This window comes from Dermochelys coriacea, chromosome 12, assembly GCF_009764565.3.
Source record: "Dermochelys coriacea isolate rDerCor1 chromosome 12, rDerCor1.pri.v4, whole genome shotgun sequence".
NCBI lineage: Eukaryota > Metazoa > Chordata > Testudines > Dermochelyidae > Dermochelys > Dermochelys coriacea.
The window spans coordinates 33,145,105-33,162,455 of record NC_050079.1 but is presented as its reverse complement, the minus strand read 5'-3'; the positions used below and the strand labels follow the sequence as shown (position 1 = coordinate 33,162,455).

At 41.9% G+C, this 17,351-nt stretch overlaps 1 protein-coding gene across 1 annotated transcript in view; it reads left to right on the top strand.

Moving 5' to 3' along the window:
* PKD1L2 (polycystin 1 like 2) overlaps positions 1–13,462 on the top strand; it is a 71,262-nt gene extending 57,800 nt beyond the window's left edge. Inside the window, exons 34-43 of the mRNA XM_043495247.1 lie at positions 586–726; positions 1,457–1,642; positions 2,693–3,020; positions 4,094–4,227; positions 4,348–4,475; positions 5,091–5,251; positions 6,442–6,652; positions 8,371–8,472; positions 11,766–11,897; positions 13,033–13,462. Of these exons, the coding sequence (XP_043351182.1) occupies positions 586–726; positions 1,457–1,642; positions 2,693–3,020; positions 4,094–4,227; positions 4,348–4,475; positions 5,091–5,251; positions 6,442–6,652; positions 8,371–8,472; positions 11,766–11,897; positions 13,033–13,158 (1,649 nt within the window). The 3' untranslated portion in view covers positions 13,159–13,462. The remainder of the gene's footprint in view (positions 1–585; positions 727–1,456; positions 1,643–2,692; positions 3,021–4,093; positions 4,228–4,347; positions 4,476–5,090; positions 5,252–6,441; positions 6,653–8,370; positions 8,473–11,765; positions 11,898–13,032) is intronic.
* The last annotated feature ends 3,889 nt before the right edge of the window (positions 13,463–17,351 follow it).

Here is a 17,351-nt window from a genome sequence, read left to right as displayed (position 1 = left end):
AGACAGAGCCATTTCCTTTCTGGCCCTTCTCTCTCCCCTCTCCCTTTGTTCCTATTTGTCATTTCTTATTTTTATCTATTTTTTTCTTTTTTGCTCTTCTGCATGTTTTTTGCTGACTTTTCTCACTCAGCAGAAGGCTTCATGCTGCTGGGCATTGGATCTATTGGGGTGGGGCATCCTTTGGAGCCACCCCAGGCTGGGCTGAGAGCAGTGGGAGCAGAGAAGACAAGCCTGGACTGTTGGCCCTGTGTTTATAAGCTGCCCCCACCCAGCCATCTACATAAGGGACACAGTGGGAGCGTGAATGGAAAGTCAGCAACTTTCAGACTGGTCACTTTACCTGAAGAAATAGCAGCATATGGATCTGGTAGTTTCCCCCCAGCACTGATCCTTTCCTCAGCCCTTCACCTCCATTGTCCTTTGAACTAGTCTGTTGCCCCAGCCCAGGGTTAGTCTCCCCCACCCCGGATGAGAAACCCTGTATAACTAGAAATGTTTCCCTGAAATGGCTGGGGTCCCCTAGAAATAAAAAGTAGGGCTTGGAGGAGCTACTGACATGTTGGCTTTTATCGCTCTTGCACACAGGCGACTCAAACCCTCTATTTGGAGCTCGAAGGGATAGCAGAAGCAACATCTACCAGCCACCCCCTGCCACAGACATTCAGAGAATGAAGAACAATCACATCAAGGAGCAGAAAGCGTTTGCCTTAATCAGAGAAATACTGGGTCTGCAATGTGCCCACAGATGATCTTCTTGTTTTAGTGACAAAGCTCTTTCATGTGTTTGCAAATCAGTGCTAATATTATCCTGCTGGACTCCTTGGGTGGGGAAGGGAGAGCTTTACACAGGCATAGCTATTGGATATATGGATTGTAAATAGTGCATTCAGAGGGTGAAAGCGATAATGGGGTAATAGCTGGCAATGCCAGTGGGGCTAAAGGTGGGTTTTCTGAGGAAGGGGCGAACACAGCTTGCTTGTATTTTAAGAGAACAGGCCAGAGGAGTGTGAGAGTTTATGAAGAAGGCAGAGGGAGAAGATGAAGGAAGTTAGTAGCTGGGAGAAGGTGGGTTTGCTCCTTCCTGTGAGCAAGAATTACTCATAGTTACTATCCTAGGCTCCATTCTTGCTCCCTCTGAAGGCAAAGGAAAAAAAATTGCCTTGACTTCACTGAGAGCATCTTTGAGCTTCAGGTCCTTTTTATAGCCTGAGTTACTGCTGGTGCCTGTTCTTTTCTTGAACCCTACTCAGATTCTGACTGATGTGACGTGGGAAAGACACAACAGTCTAAGCCAACCCATGTAAATTCAGCACTGATCTGATATAATCCAGAGAGAGAAATTTTGCTAGACATCTTCTTAGCCTAATACTAAGTGATAGCAATAATTGTCATGTTGTTCTGTACTAGACAAACGATATCAATTCTAACCTAAAAGCATATTTGCTGTTCTTTCCAGCCTACCTGGGATTTTTATGGATGCTACTGTTGGTTGCCTATGGACAAAGAGATCCCAATTCCTACTACCTGAACAAACACATTGAAAGCAGCTTTACGAATGGGTTTCGGGATATCTACTCTTATCAGGACTTCTTCACATGGGCAAGAACTACCTTAGTCAACAAGTTATATGGCTCATATCAAGGTGCAGAGTTCTGAGTGGATTTCACATTGTTTGACCTGGCATTCAAAACTCTGACTTTTGTGCATGCCCCCAACTTGTCCATGTGTATTGGGCTTCTGGGGAGGGACATTAGGGTGCAAGTCTGGTGCCCTGATAAATTACACAAGTTAGTATCATCCAGTACATTACCCTGTCAGCTGATCAATATTTGCATAGCTGAACGGATACAACTCAGACTGTGCATTTAAACACAATGGGCCAAATTCATCTCTGGTGTAACTCCATGGAAGTCAGTAGAATGGCCCCAAGTTGATTTTGTCCTGATACTTTAATTAACTTTTTTATGTAATGTACAAGATCTGTGTCTTACTGTAACACTACATAATCTGTGTCTAGTGTTGTACTAAAATATATGCCTGATGGTTTTTCCATGAGCTTTTGTCATTTAAAATAAGGCCAAACAGCTAGATGGCGGCAGTGATACTACCGGCTTTTCCCCCAGATCTGTGCTCATGGCTTAGGCCACCAATGAATACAAGTATTGGGGTTCTCATCCTGTTCCCCATCAGGGAAAATCCCAGAACATACATTCAGCCCATTTTTGGTGCTCCGAAGTGTCTCTGTGCTATTGAAGTGCATTGGCAGACTTGTGTGTAGGGTAATTTTGATACAATAGACCAAGACTCATGAGTTCTAGGTTCTATTCCTGGCTCTTGCCTATGGGGTGACCTTAGACAAGTTGCTTCCCCTCTCTGACCCTCAGCTTCCTCAGCTCTATAATGGGGATAATGATACTGACTGCTTGTGAAATACTTTGACATCTGTGGATGAAAAGCTCTGTATAAGAATTAGCTCTTATTATTACATTAAGCCTAACTCAAACCAAGACAATTAATCCTTTCTTTTCTTGAGGATTAAATTCACATTGGTTTTATTTTATTTAAGAAACAGAATCAAATAATAAACAAGACAAAACAAATCTTTCAGCGAGGAATAAATGGGAGTTGAGACTATGGTGATTATTGAGCCTGCCATAATGTCAACACTGACTCTTTTACATAACTCTTTTAGGCTTCATTACAGATGGCAACTCCAAGTTGGTAGGCAGTGCCCGAATTCGTCAAGTGAGAGTGAAGGGGAACACCTGCCCGATAGCTCCCAAACTGCAAGGCTCGGTCAAAGAATGCCATGCTATGTATTCTCCACAAGCAGAAGACACATCAGACTATGGGGAACACTGGAATATCTCAGCCTTCGATAACTCCTCTGAGTTGACTTCTGCATGGAAATATCAGAGCCAGTCCAAACTTAGAGGGCATCCAGTGTGGGGCAAACTTGCCATCTATAGGGGAGGAGGATATGTGGTTCACTTGGGAACTGATCCAAAGAATGCAACCAGGTAGCATTTTTATTGTATTTGGGTTTTGCTACTGTTGTGATTTTGATTTGATTCATGTTTTATGTCTATTGTCACCATGTGTTACATTAGGTATTAACCAAAATCTAATCCAGGATTATAACCTGATTTCCTAAGATTAGAACTAGGTGCATGCACATGGATTCCAGATTTACACAAGCAATTACTAAATAATCAAAAAAATTAGAGCTGGAAAAGACCTAGTACTTCCTCCCAGTCAGTGCAACGTTACTCCCTCTTCCGCACACTCCAGCATTTGGTTTAGTCTACTTTTCAATGTCTAAAGCAATAGGTTTTCTACCTCTTCCCTTGACAGATCATTGCATAGTTTAACTGGATGCCTTTGTTAGGAAATATTTCAGCCTTATCTTTCAGCCTAATCTTCCCCTGCTCATGTTCATCTTAGTGAGATCTTCTTGGTCAATCCTGTGCTTTTCAGTTCCCTCCTCAGTGTTTATGCTCTTCAGATGATTGCAAACAATCATTATGTCCACCCTCTAGCCATGGTTAGAGATGGAGTGAATTATCCATTACAGGAAACAATCTACAGTACTGTGTTTGTGAATAACAACAGAGATTGCTTCTAGTGAAATAACACAAAATGGAGGCCTTGGGACCCAAGGCTTGGAGACAAGTTGGCAGATAAGGGCCCTGTGTATTACCAACAGGAAATAGTGTCCACCAGTGTTGGAAACCCACATGTACCTATTTGCCTACAGGTAAATTAGATGTTGTTGGAGATAGCTGCATAGGAACCTAGCTTTTGCCTTGCCAGGCTGGGTAACTGATCCAGCCAGTATCTTGGCTTCAGCCAAACTTGAAGCTTCATAGGAGAGTAAAAACACTAGACTAATTGTGCAGTGTAGTCCATAGAGGGACAGAGAAATTCCTCCCTGTTTGGACTTACACATCAGGTGTCCTTTGAAAGTCCCTGCCTCTTGTTCCCACTTTCTGTATGTAGTTTACAAATACTTCTACTCCTCATGTAACACCACACACCTCTAATATGAGTCAAAAGTGATTAGTCACTCTCTCTTTTGTGCACTCTTTGGCAGAATTCTCCAATATCTCTTCAACAACGTCTGGCTGGACACCTTCACAAGAGCAGTGTTTGTTGAATTTACAGTCTACAATGCCAATGTGAACCTGTTCTGTATTATAAGCCTGATGTTTGAAACAAACGCATTAGGTAAGAGCCCACTTTCAATTCTAGCACTTTCAGCTCTTGCATTGCAGTACACAACAAGGAACAGACTCAGGGAGGAATTTTCAAAAGAGCAGAGAGCTGAACACAGCTTTATTTTTTCAGGGGCCTTCTTCACGCATGCAGAACTGCAGAGCATCCGGCTCTACCCCTACACAGATGGTCTGCACATCTTTGTTGTTGCAGCAGAAGTGATTTATTTCCTATTTGTCATCTACTACATGGTAGCACAGGTAAGACCCAGAAGAAGCTTCAGTTGCCATGTGTCACTAGATCCGATTCTGATCTCAACGACAAGGGTTTTACATCAGTGAAATTCAAACCACTTCATTGGTGTTGCTCCTGACATAGGTGCTGGAAGTAGGCATGCTGGGGGTGCAGTAGTACCCCCTGGCTTGACGTGGTTTCCATTATATACAGGGTTTACAGTTTGGCTGAATGGCTCTCAGCACCCCCACTATACAAATTGTTTCAGGACCCCTGTCAGTGTGAGGTCTGAATCAGATCCTGCACCTTTAATAAATAAAGGAAAGGGGGGATTTCACTTGACTGGAGTGCATGCTGAGAAGGAGGTAACCAGAGAACAGCACAAGAACTGGTTGAGCAGATGTGCAGGGGTCTCTTCTTGTGCAGAGGGGACCATCTGAATCCCAAATGTTGGACTGAACTGTTTGTAGCTCCAGGCGGAGCTGGGGTCTGGATCAGCAGCCTTAGCAGAAATGAATGGAATCAAAGTTTGTTAGAGTAACATGGCAGTGATATATTTGATTTACCCTGCTCACTTTATACAGTCATATTGCCAAGATTCTTGCCAAGGGCTGTTGGAACTGAAACTCCTGTTTTCACAGGGAAAGCTCATGAGGGCTCTGAAATGGAGGTATTTCCACAGCAAGTGGAATCTGCTAGAGCTGGCCATTATACTGATTAGCTGGAGCACCCTATCAGTGTTTGTGAAGAGGACAATCCTGGGGGCACGTGATATCAGCTACTATCAGCATCACAAGGATGAGTAAATGTTCCATGACTCCGCCTTTCTCTGCTTTAGCTTGAACTTCCCTTGTTTTCCCAGCACCTCTGCTGCCTGAGATATATGCTCTCCAGAGATAGCTACATTTCACTGGTAGATGAAGTGAATCTGTATGTCTGTATTATGTAATCCGTGTAAGGATTTTAGGACTTGGATTTATGTCAGTGACAGAAATTAAAGCTACCTCACCTGGGGAAACGTTAAAGGACAGCAGGCATTAGCACCACCTCCCCTAACATGGTGTATATGGAACTGATGGGCCTTGCTGGTGCAGGCCATATATTAGTATCATCTGCCTTTCCCTCATCTCACTGCAGCCACCCTGGGTAGGTACATGGCTACTGTTTAAGAGCTCAGAGCAAAGCCAGACACAGCAATATCCTAGGACAGAAATTAATAACAAACCAGTCACAACAGAGAAGAATTCAACAGGCCCATGCAGATTTTAGACACCTTTGTGGTATGCTCTGTTGCAAAACAGAGTAATAAACATAACGAATGTGCAGCTCCTTTAAGCAGCAAAACACAAACATAAGTGGCTTCTCTCAAAGCCAAGTTATTGTAGGATGGCTTACTTCAGCCAAGAATGCCCCCATAACCCATCCTGCTCCAGCCCTATTGCTAGAAACCCCTCCCCCTTTCACTGTTAGATTTATTACCCAACTTCCTGCAGCACATTCTTCTTATAGAATTTACAGGGTATTAGTTATTTCTCCACAGCTGGCCCAGCCCTGCTATCCTGCAGACCTAGGAGGAAACTGGGGTCCTCTTCAGAGCAAGATAGTAAATGCCATCCCTCTCAATCTCCAGAAAGGGCCTATACACCCCATTACAATACCCAACAGTAAACTAAGCATTTGCATTAGGTACCTGTTACTCCGGGATTTGGTGAGTATCTGGCCTGACTGAGTATTAGAAGCACTCAAGCTTTAGTCTATACTGCAGATAGGCCAGCCAACTCAGATGTAAAGCATCACCATGCACAAGAGACTCTTGTGTGAGGATGGGATGGGAGGGGAGTTAGGAGCAACACGTTAGTAAGAACCTGAATTAACTTTGCAGTGAAGACAAACCCTGACTCACCAGTGCTACCAGCATACTCATTAATCACAGTCCACAGAAATGTTCTGAAAGTTTTTCATGCATTGTTTATTAATCTTCTTTTCTCATAGGTGTGTAAGTTTCAATGAAACAGCAACAGCTGATGCAGCTCTTGGCTACCTAATTGCTTTCCTGGTGCTTCTCTCTACTGTGAAATTGTGGCATCTCTTGAGGCTCAACCCTAAACTAAACATGATCACCTCCACCTTGAGGAGGGCTTGGGGTGACATCTCTGGATTCATCACTGTTATTTTAATCATGTTCCTTGCCTATTCCATTGCTGTGAGTATCTTTGTGGTTCCTGTTTACAATCTGCTAGCTGCAGATAAAATGAATAATTTCTGAATAGTGAAAACAATGTGGCTTATACATGTAAAATTAAATAAAACTGTCCACCTAGATCTTAGTTTGATGGCTGCAATATGCTGCAGAAGGATCCGCTCTCCAGCATATATGAGTGGCAAGTTAAAATATCCACTTGTCTGCCCTTTTGCAAACTAAAATGAAGTTCAATAAACAAACAAGATGATAATACAGATTTCCTGTGCATGGTGTATATGTGTCAAAGAGCAGAGTACAAAAATATACTTAGTGGAAAGATCTTACAGGACAACCAAACAGAGGAGAGTGATTGACTGACAGCACCAGATATGATATGGTCTGGAACATGTAAAACAAACATAGAGAAGATTTTTTGGATTTCTGCCCATTGCTGGTTATACAGGAATAAAGTTCATTATTGTGTAAATATACTAGTTTATTCAGTCAGGTTAATGAATTACAGCACTGTAACTATTTATGTGTATTTATTTTATTTGAAACACTGTATGTACATTACCATGTAGTGAGCATGTGGGATATAGAACAAATATGTTCAATCTATCACTGAAAAGATTAGGTAGTAATTAGAACTTTTCCAAAATAGCAATAAATCAGATCAAAACAGTAATCTCAAAGAAGGATAAAGCACTGAACTGGAACTCGGACCAGGGTTCAATTCCCAGCTCTGCCACGGACTTCCTGTGTGGCCTTGGCCAAGTTAGCTAATCCCTCTGTGCCTCAGTTCCTCATCTGTAGACTGGAGATAACAGGTCCAGTTTCTCTCTCTTGTCTACTTACATTGTAAATTCTTTAAACTGAGACCCCCTTTTACTAAGTGTGTGAACACCCAGCACTGTAGGGTCCAGTGTAGGTTGGGTACTATTGTAAAATAAATAAATCTCCTGCAACCCAAACCACTATTTGCATCTTCCCTTACATTATTCTCTATTTATATTACAGTAGCATCCAAAATGCACTCGGTACTATACAGGCACAGGAAGATGTGGTCCTTACCCCCTAAGAGTTTGCAATCTTTGTTCATTTACAAATAAATTAATTGGAGAGACATAACTAAACAGTATTCTTCACTTCCTTCCCTACAGTGCTCTTTAGTATTGCTGTGTATTAAACACCACAGAGGTAACTGCATTTCAGGGATAGGTGAAGAGATTTATGTATATAGTTTGTAGAATACTTTCTAGATCTTTCAAGAAGAAAGGCACCATTGATCTGATATTGAGAAGTGCTGAGCACCCACAAGGCCACTTGAAGCTAATAGGAGCTGCAGGTGCTCAGCATCACTGATAAATCAGGTTACGTATGGATGCAAGATATTTTATTGTGGTTATGGCTATCCACCACGTGCTTCCTTGCTGCTGAACTAAACCCAAAAAGCTGGTTCCCACATTGTCTCCCCTACAAACACTCCTGTTATTGACATACAGAAAATCAAGAACTGAGTAAGATGACTTGTTTGATGGGCCCATTAGTTTGCATGTGCATCATGACCCAAGTCCCAATCATGAAGGAGAAGTAACTCTCAGATCCTAGGTTATTGCCTGCTCCATGTAACTTTGATGTCAGACCAGGACAACTTTCTGTGAACATAAAAGTTGTGAACTAAATGGACAACAAACCCGTGTGATTATGACGCAAGATCTGCCTTCTTTCCTTTGCAGACAAATTTGATATTTGGCTGGAAGCTGAACTCTTACAAAACCCTCTTTGATTCAGCAGAGACAATGGTCAGTCTTCAGCTGGGAATCTTCAACTATGAGGAGGTACCAGATCTACCCTTCAGAGACTTATTATTAATTACTTATATTGTGGTAGCACCTAGGACAGTGGTGGGCAACCTGTGGCCGTGCTGCTTCCCGCAGCTCCCATTGGCTGGGAACGGCGAACCACAGCCACTGGGAGCTGTGGGTAGCTGAGCAAATGTAAACAAACTGTCTGGCGGCCTGCCAGCGGATTACCCTGACAGGCCACATGCAGCCTGTGGGCCGCAGGTTGCCCATCACTGACCTAGGACAACGATCATCTTTTGTACAAACACAGCACAAAAAAATATAGTTCCTGTCCCACAGAGCTGTCAGTCTAACTAAGTTGTTTTTATTTGCAGACAAATAAAATGAAAAACCGAAACACAAAATCATGTTATGGTTTTCTATACTTAGGGCTCAATCCAGCTCCAATTCAAGTCAACAAGAGTCTCTCCATTGAGTTGAATGGGAGGAGGATCAGGACTATAAAGAGCAGCCATGTGGTTTCAAAGTGATTTATTTTAAATTAAAGAAAATGAAACATGAAAGAAAAAAAGTACAGTAAAGGCTCCAGGAGGGAGAGCACAGTGTGTGTCTTGTCTGTAACATGCTACATTTGCTCTGCTCCGCAAAATGACAGCAGCCACTGCAGACAGCAGACTTCTAGAAATGTACAAGTGTAAAAACAGAAAAACCTAACCTCCTAAAAGGTTGCATTTAAAAAAAAACACTTTAAATATTAATTTTAATACATATTCATAAAAGTAGACCTGAACCCAAATCAGACCGCAGCAGTCCCAGAATCTGGGGAAGTAAGGGTACAAAAAGCCAGATCAGAATTTTACAGCAGCACCCATGATAATTATTATTTCTATCCTCACCAAAATGTGTGGTGGTAGGTGCTTATCCCTGTCCAACAGAGATTACAAGTTAGCTGAGGCACAACCTAACAAGGGGAAAACAAGACAATAGTGAGGAGCTGGAACGGGATCGGGAAATAGCAATAAGAATACACAGTTTCTCTATGAAAGCAGTAAACAGTTTAGTGGAGTCAAGAGAGTGACTCTGGTTTTTTAATGACTAAGTGAATGTCTTATGTGGCTAATATCCTGTAGAAATTTCAGCAGCAGTGGGGTTTCTTATAAACAACAGATGATTTCATTTGTGAAGAAAAAGTGCCAGCTCTGCAATGTATTCACAACTGCAGAAAAGCAGATAAATAACTCAGCGGGTCATGATGAAACTATTTTGAGAAATTAATACAGCTACATTTGAATGTTTTCCCTTTCTAGAAGAAACTCAAAGAAAAAACATTGTTCATGACAATCTCAAGTTCTGACCTGCTGAACTCAAATCCGAGTATTACAGATGCAGTAAAGGAAGAAGAGCTTAATGCTCTAAGCAAACAGGGAGACTTTAGATTAGTGTTAGACGAGTCTGATTTTAAAAGCTCAACTGCCTGCTTTATATCTGGGAGCACTTTCTCATCAAGCCACGAAAGAGAGACTAGGGTGCAATATATTTCCTACCCTCTTCTCCATTTCATTTAAACCCTCTTGAACCCTTCACTAAGAAATGTACTCAGGTTTTAAATAGCCACCTTCCCTGCTAGCCAATACAAAATTATTGTATGGTTCATCTAGACAACAGACATTACTATCAATAGTCTAGATGCACCCCTGAAACAGAGACCAACCATCCTCTTGGGGAAGCTACATACATACAACTTCTGCTCTCCAAGGGGAGTTGTGTTTGCAGAATAAGAGGCAAATGTAATGTCTGGATTTTTAATAAAGTTTTATTTATTCAAGAAAAATTCTTCCATATTACAGCTTTTTTAGCCAATTCTTTTGTGGATTAAATTAGTTCCTCTTTATCATCTTTCATCATACGTGGGCTTCTCTTTATTTGGTACTGAAGGTTACCTTGTAGTCATATTATAGCTTTAAAACTTGTTTGTGTGCTGCTAATCTCTGTGACTCTTCACCTTTGACATAGTTATCTTGTGCATGCCATCCTGTCCTTGTATGAAACATTTGTCAATCAATAAATATTTGCACAAGCCTGCAAACAGTTACTACCATGTGTTATATTTGCCACTGTGAGAAATCTCATTGAAGCATTGTAAGCATGAATCCCAGTAGTAAATGTTTGCAGATGTCCCTCAGCCTAAAAAGAAAAAAAAAAGTCTCTTTCACATAGGGAAACACATTTTCAAAAGGAGTTAAACTTGTGGATACAGTCATTTATAACAATACATGCAAAAGCCCATGCTTTTCTTGTGCATTTTTGTGGACTATTTGAAAAACTAGTCCAGCAGGAGACTGGATGGTTAAGAGGACTGGCAATGAGCTAGAAAGGTGTTTCACATCTTGGTCCTAGGTTCAAATCCCACCCAAATTGCTACATATGAAAAATTGTTGCTAACTGACTCCTATTTTGTAGTTCTGATTAAATGAGTTTGGTGGGTCTCACTACAGGCTTGGTTTGACAAGTGTCCACATCACCATAATTAACCTCAGCAAAGAGGCCCATGACTGAATACATATGGAGGCTGACCTGTCCTTTCACTGCAGGAGCCGACTCAGGAATGCATGGTGAAGCTTGCACTGCCTGTGCTATTTTGTTCTAGGCCAGTGGTTCCCAAACTTGTTCCGCCACTTGTGCAAGGAAAGCCCCTGCTGGGCCAGGCCGGTTTGTTTACCTGCCGCGTCCGCAGGTTCGGCCGATTGCGGCTCCCGGTGGCCGGGGTTCACTGCTCCAGGCCAATGGGACCTGCTGGAAGTGGCGTGGGCCAAGGGACTTACTGGCTGCCGCTTCCAACAGCTCCCATTGCCCTGGAGCAGTGAACCGCGGCCACTGGGAGCCACGATTGGCCAAACCTGCAGACACTGCAGGTAAACAAACCGGCCCGGCCCGGCCCGGCCCGGCCCGGCCCGCCAGGGGCTTTCCCTGCACAAGAGGTGGAACAAGTTTGGGAACCACTGTTCTAGGCATAAGCAGAAGCCTTTGGTCTCCAAGTCTGTCAAACTGACACCTTCATGATCACTAAATTCACACACAAACATTTAAAAAATAAAAGAAAGCATGGCCCATAATACATATGGATGCATCACATGCATAAAAGCATGTTGCATCAACTCTGATGTATAGTGCATCATGGCATGAAAATCACACCTGGAGAGAGAAGATACATATTGTATATTCTATCAACAACTTGGATGCCTTCTTCAGGGTTTTAAATTGACCCTGCTTCCAACCTTTTTCTGCTATAATAAAAAACATAATGCCTTATTTTATTTATTCTCTAGGTCTTGGACTATAATCCAATTTTGGGCTCCTTTTTAATTGGATCCTGTATCATTTTCATGACATTTGTGGTGCTCAATCTGTTCATTTCAGTGATTCTGGTTGCTTTTAGTGAGGAACAGAAACATTATCAGGTATGTTCAGCTAAACTGTTTTATTATTTAATATTTACATTACAGTAGCACACAGAGGATTTAATCTGGATTTGAATATCATACTGTGCTAGGCCCTGTACAAACACTGATGAGGACACAGTCCCTGCTTTTAAGAGCTCACAATCTACTCCAATTAAACACATTTTAGCTTTTATAAAGGTTTTTTCAACTCACAGAACTAAATTTTCTAAGTCAGCCTAAATTTTATTAATAGAAATATATACACTCTCAAAACAACTTGTGCACACAAGTCAGGTAAGCATCTAGCTACTTACTTTTTGTGCATTAATCTTAGTTGTATCTGTAATTTCTATTATATGCACCCACACCAAATCCAGCATAAAATTTAGGTTGAAATCCACTGAAGTCCATGGCAAAGCTTCCTTTTAAGATATTCACAAAAAAGAAAAGTAGTACTTGTGGCACCTTAGAGACTTACAAATTTATTTGAGCATAAGCTTTCGTGAGCTACAGCTCACTTCATCACGAAAGCTTATGTTCAAATAAATTTGTTAGTCTCGAAGGTGCCACAAGTACTCCTTTTCTTTTTTGTGAATACAGACTAACACGGCTACTACTCTGAAACCTGTTTTAAGATATTGACACTGTGATATGAAATCCTCTTTGATACTATACATGAAGCCCTTGATAAATCTGTTGTATTGTATATAAAACCAAGGGAATGGAAAACAACAGATTGTTAATGTAAACACTAGATGCAAGTATGCAACGTCCACTCATTTTACTAGGAGTTATAGGCATGTATCTGTGGGAACTGTCTGGTGTATAGCTAGCTGATGCATTTCTGACCTCACTGAAGTCAATGGCAAAACTCCCATAGACTCGAGTGGAGCCAGATTTTCACCTAGCATGTTGCAACACGCTGAGGGTTTTTTTTTTTTTTGAAGTGATGGTGATATTCTGCCTCATCCACCTGAATCCATGTCTGTTCTACCTACAGTATTTATATTCTCTATGTGTAATCTTGGCCCAATTGAAGCCAATGGTAGTTTGCCATTTACATCAATGGAGCCAGGACTTCACTCCATTTGTTTAAACTAACAATCCATACACAGCTGCAGCAGCATGGGGCTTTATTTTGTCATTTTTTTAGGCTTCAGAAGAGGAAGAGATTGTTGATCTAATGCTGATGAAAATTTTCAGTTTCCTTGGGATTAAATACAAAAAGGAAGAGAAGCCGACCAATGTTGAGCAACTGAAAGAAGCTGCTAGCACCTGACAACCATAATGACCAATTGCTTTCTGTAAAGTCTTTCCCTTTATCCATTTTAAACTACAGCTGCTGAGGCTGGACTTAGATATTATGGCTCCTATGTGTAAAGTGGTGTCATCTGTAGAGCTGTGACATAAACAGGAATACGTTCAATAATAAAATCTTATGTTGTATTATGTTATGGGATATTATCTGTGAACTAGTAGTAAACAAATCTAGAATAATGTGTCCAATTATGTATATCGTCTTATAATTTCTGTAAATTTACTGTCATGTATTTAATAAATGCTAAGTGTTCACTGCAAAGTTTATCTAAATTATTTGATCATAAAATCACCAAGAGATAGTGTCCTACTTTTCCAGTCTGTGATTTGTTTCAGAGTAGCAGCAAAAAGAAAAGGAATGCCTTGTTAGTCTCTAAGGTGCCACAAGTACTCCTTTTCTTTTTGCAGTCTGTGATTTAAATGTCTTAGAAGGAATATGCATTTAAAATTCAACATCTCTCTTTGCATATTCAACATGGGCCATATCATCACAACAACCAGGTCATCCAGGGTAGTACTAAGGTCTCCTTTCCTGGAGCCATTACAGCTTGAGGACCAACAGAGATCTTTCAAGAGACAAGGTGGGTGAAGTAATATCGTTTATTAGATAAGTATCTGTTGATCCAGTAAAAGATAGCACTTCCCACCTTGTCTCTCTAATATCCTGGGACCAACAGGACTACTACAACACTGCATACAACACAGATCTTTATTTTTCTTGGGAAGTGGGGTACTTAAGGATCATCAGACTTAACGGCCTTACAACTTGTGGACAATAGCTTCAGCCCGAGTCATTATCTTACCGACTATCACTGTATCCCCACTGACTAAGGCTGTGTTTACACTGCCACTTTCAGTGCTAAAACGTTAGTCGTTCAGGGATGTGAAAAAACACACCCCTGAGCGACAAAGGTTTTAGCGCTGAAAACCGCCATGAGCCGCGCTTTAGAAAGCGCTTTATTACCAGGAGTTGCGCTCTCGGCGATAAAGCTACCACCCCTCGGCTCTACTCATGTCACATCACAGAAACACACCCCTTCCCCCTTATATGTTATGAGTAACAAGTAACATCAGAGTCTGTAAAAAGTATGGTAAGTAAGGAATAGCACTTGACATGGGGTATAGTTGCTATGAGTTAACCACACACCTCAGGTGTACAGGGAGGCACAAAGGCCAGCTCCTGAGAAGAGCAGTTAGGCCTGGTTTACACTAGGAAATTAGGTCAGTATAACTTTGTTGCTCAGGGGTGTGAAAAATCCACAGCCTTGAGCGAGGCAGTTAAACCAACCTAACTTCTGGTGTAGACAACGCTAGGTCGATAGGAGAATTCACCTATCAACCTAGCTACTGCCTCTCGGGAAGGTGGATTACCTACACGAACAGGAGAATCCCTCCCGTTGGTGTAGACAGAGTCTTTACTGAGGGCTTGGCTACACTTACACTTTATAGCGCTCTAACTTGCTGGCTCGGGTGTGAAAAATCACCTTCCCCCAAGCGCAGCAAATCAGAGCGTTTTAAAGCGCTAGTGTAAACGGGCTTCCAGCGCTCAGAGCTAATCCCCTCGTGGAGATGGATTACCAGAAGCGCTGGGAGAGCTCTCTCCCAGTGCTCACGTGACCACACTCGCACTTCAAAGCACTGCTGCGGGAGCGCTCCTGCGACAGGGCTTTGAAGTTTCCAGTGTAGCCATGCCCTGAAGCACTGCACAGCTGCAGCATTTTAAATGTAGACAAGTCTTTGGTTTACATCACCTGTGCTTCTAGTGAATTAGTCCACTCCAAAAATGGCATAGCTAACTTTTAGAGGCAAATTTCCAGAAAACTTCCTGAATTACTCTCACCAAATTTGCAAACAAATCCATTTTAGATAAGTGCACACCTAACAACCCACAGGGACACAGTTACCTGATTCACATGGGCAAATGACATGCTTCCAAATAGGCCCTTTGAAAAGGTTGTCTTCAGAATAACAAAAATAAATTATGTGGTCTGGAACCTTAGTTGGCTAATCCACTTGTTTCTTCAGTCCTGTCCCTTTCCTAGCTCTCTGTTATAATAATAAAATCACAGTGTTGTTAGTGTGATATACATCTTCGCATCTCTTAAACTTTGAAAAAGTCATTACTAGCTACCTTACGTTATTTTATTGATATAGTTATTGCATAGGAGTCAGATTCTCTGATTGATTTTGTTGACAAAGTAAGCTAGTAAGAAATTACCACCAGCTTTCCTTCTATAGGTTGATTCTGAACAGAGTACAATGGACACTCACAGTCCAAAACATACAGCCAATGAAAGTGAAAATATTCAGTGCCATGCTAAAGTGGTTATACAGGATTTTAAATAAAAGTTTGTCTACTCAGTGAGAGGCAATCACGTCTCATTATTAGCATGTTATTATGATAGTGTCCAGAGGCCCCACTAAGAGATCATGGCCCAACTGCATGAGGTGCTGAACACAAATATAAGTAAGAGTAGTAGCAATCTAAGTATAAAACAAGAGATTACAGATGAATAAAACAAAGAGATGGGGGGAGTGGGAGGGAGCGACCACAAGAGAAGAGACAATTATGACAAGCGCCTCCACTGGTGCAAGTTGCTGAGGGACAGATTTGGAAGGTGCATGGGAGGAAATACCAGTCGTCTGATCCTCCCGCACTACTGAGGGGGATTCTAGCCAAGCACTTTCTTCAAACAGTGAAGATAACAGAAAATTATATCACTAGGACAGAGAAAAAAAAACCCACTAGAGACCAATGGGTTCTGCAGGGGATCAGCCCCTCTGGATATCTAGACTTTACTGTATTGGTGATGCCCATAATTTTTGTTGTTATTATTTAGCTCCCCAAGGCCCTGATTTCACAATGAGAACCATGCAGATGGTTCTCTCCACCTACATGGAATACAATTTCTGCCTGAGCACATCTTCTCTGATAGTATGTTATCCGCTGGACTCTATTGGGGATCGCAGCTGTCCTCACACATCTTTTCACATACTGGATCATGGCCGACAAATATGGGAAGAGATTTATGATAGCAGACAGCAGAAAAAAAATAAGAGCCAATGGAGGCAAGCTGAAGATAGACAAATTCAGACCAGAAATAAGGCACAAATAAATGAGGGTAATTAACTATTGGAACAATTTTTCTACGGATATGGTAGATTCTCCATCATTTAAATCAACACTGGCGATCTTTCTAAAAAATATGTTATAGCTCAAACAGAAGTTATGGGCTCGATGCAGAAATTATAGGGTGAGGTTTTATGGCTCCTTTTATACAGGCAGTTATACAGACCTTTCTGGCCTTTAAATCTCTGAATGAATAAATACATACCAACTCTCCCTATTTAGAAGATGCAGTTTCTGGTTACGGACAGACTATCTTTCCACTCTGTCCCTCCTTGCTCTCCTTATCTTTGTATTTCAAAAGAGACAAGCATCCCTATTTACATTTTTCACCTGTTATCTTGTTTGGCTTTGTACCACACTAAGGCCATTGCAACTATTCTGACAGGTAATTCCAAAGTACCCATAATCATAGCATTTAGGCTCTGTTACGCAGACACTTCCATGTAGAAGGCATAACATAGACAGGAGCAGGGCTCCCTGCTCTTTCCCCCCACTCCTGCAAGGCCCTTCACTAGAAGGGCTGAAAATCTGTCCGATATCACAAAGTTACACTTGGTTTGATTCCACATACCTCACCCACATCAGTTTTGGGGAAGAGACCCATCCCTTTTCTACATTGAATCCCATTGACCCTAAAGCAGTGGTCCGCAAACCCCTGGAGGTCCGCAGGCTATGTCTAAGATTTCCAAAGGGGTCCACACCTCCATTCAAAATTATTTAGGGTCTGCAAATGGAAAACATGTTGAAAACCACTTCTCAAAAGGAATCAGGAGAACACTGGGCTCTTAGCTCCCTCCCGCAAGGTCTCCGCTCCAAGACTGCACTGGTGCCTAAAGTAGGGTAGTGTCTGATGTGTCTGTGCAACCCAGAGCCATCTTATCTGCCCAGCAACTGGGGGGGGAAGGGCAGGAGCACAGAATGTTTGCTCCAAGTGAGTGTGTGTAGACAGCAGGGTCCCCCAGTGACCCTGCTTCCACCCTGCAGCCTCAGCACCATCTCACACACCTTCCCACAACAACAGGCAA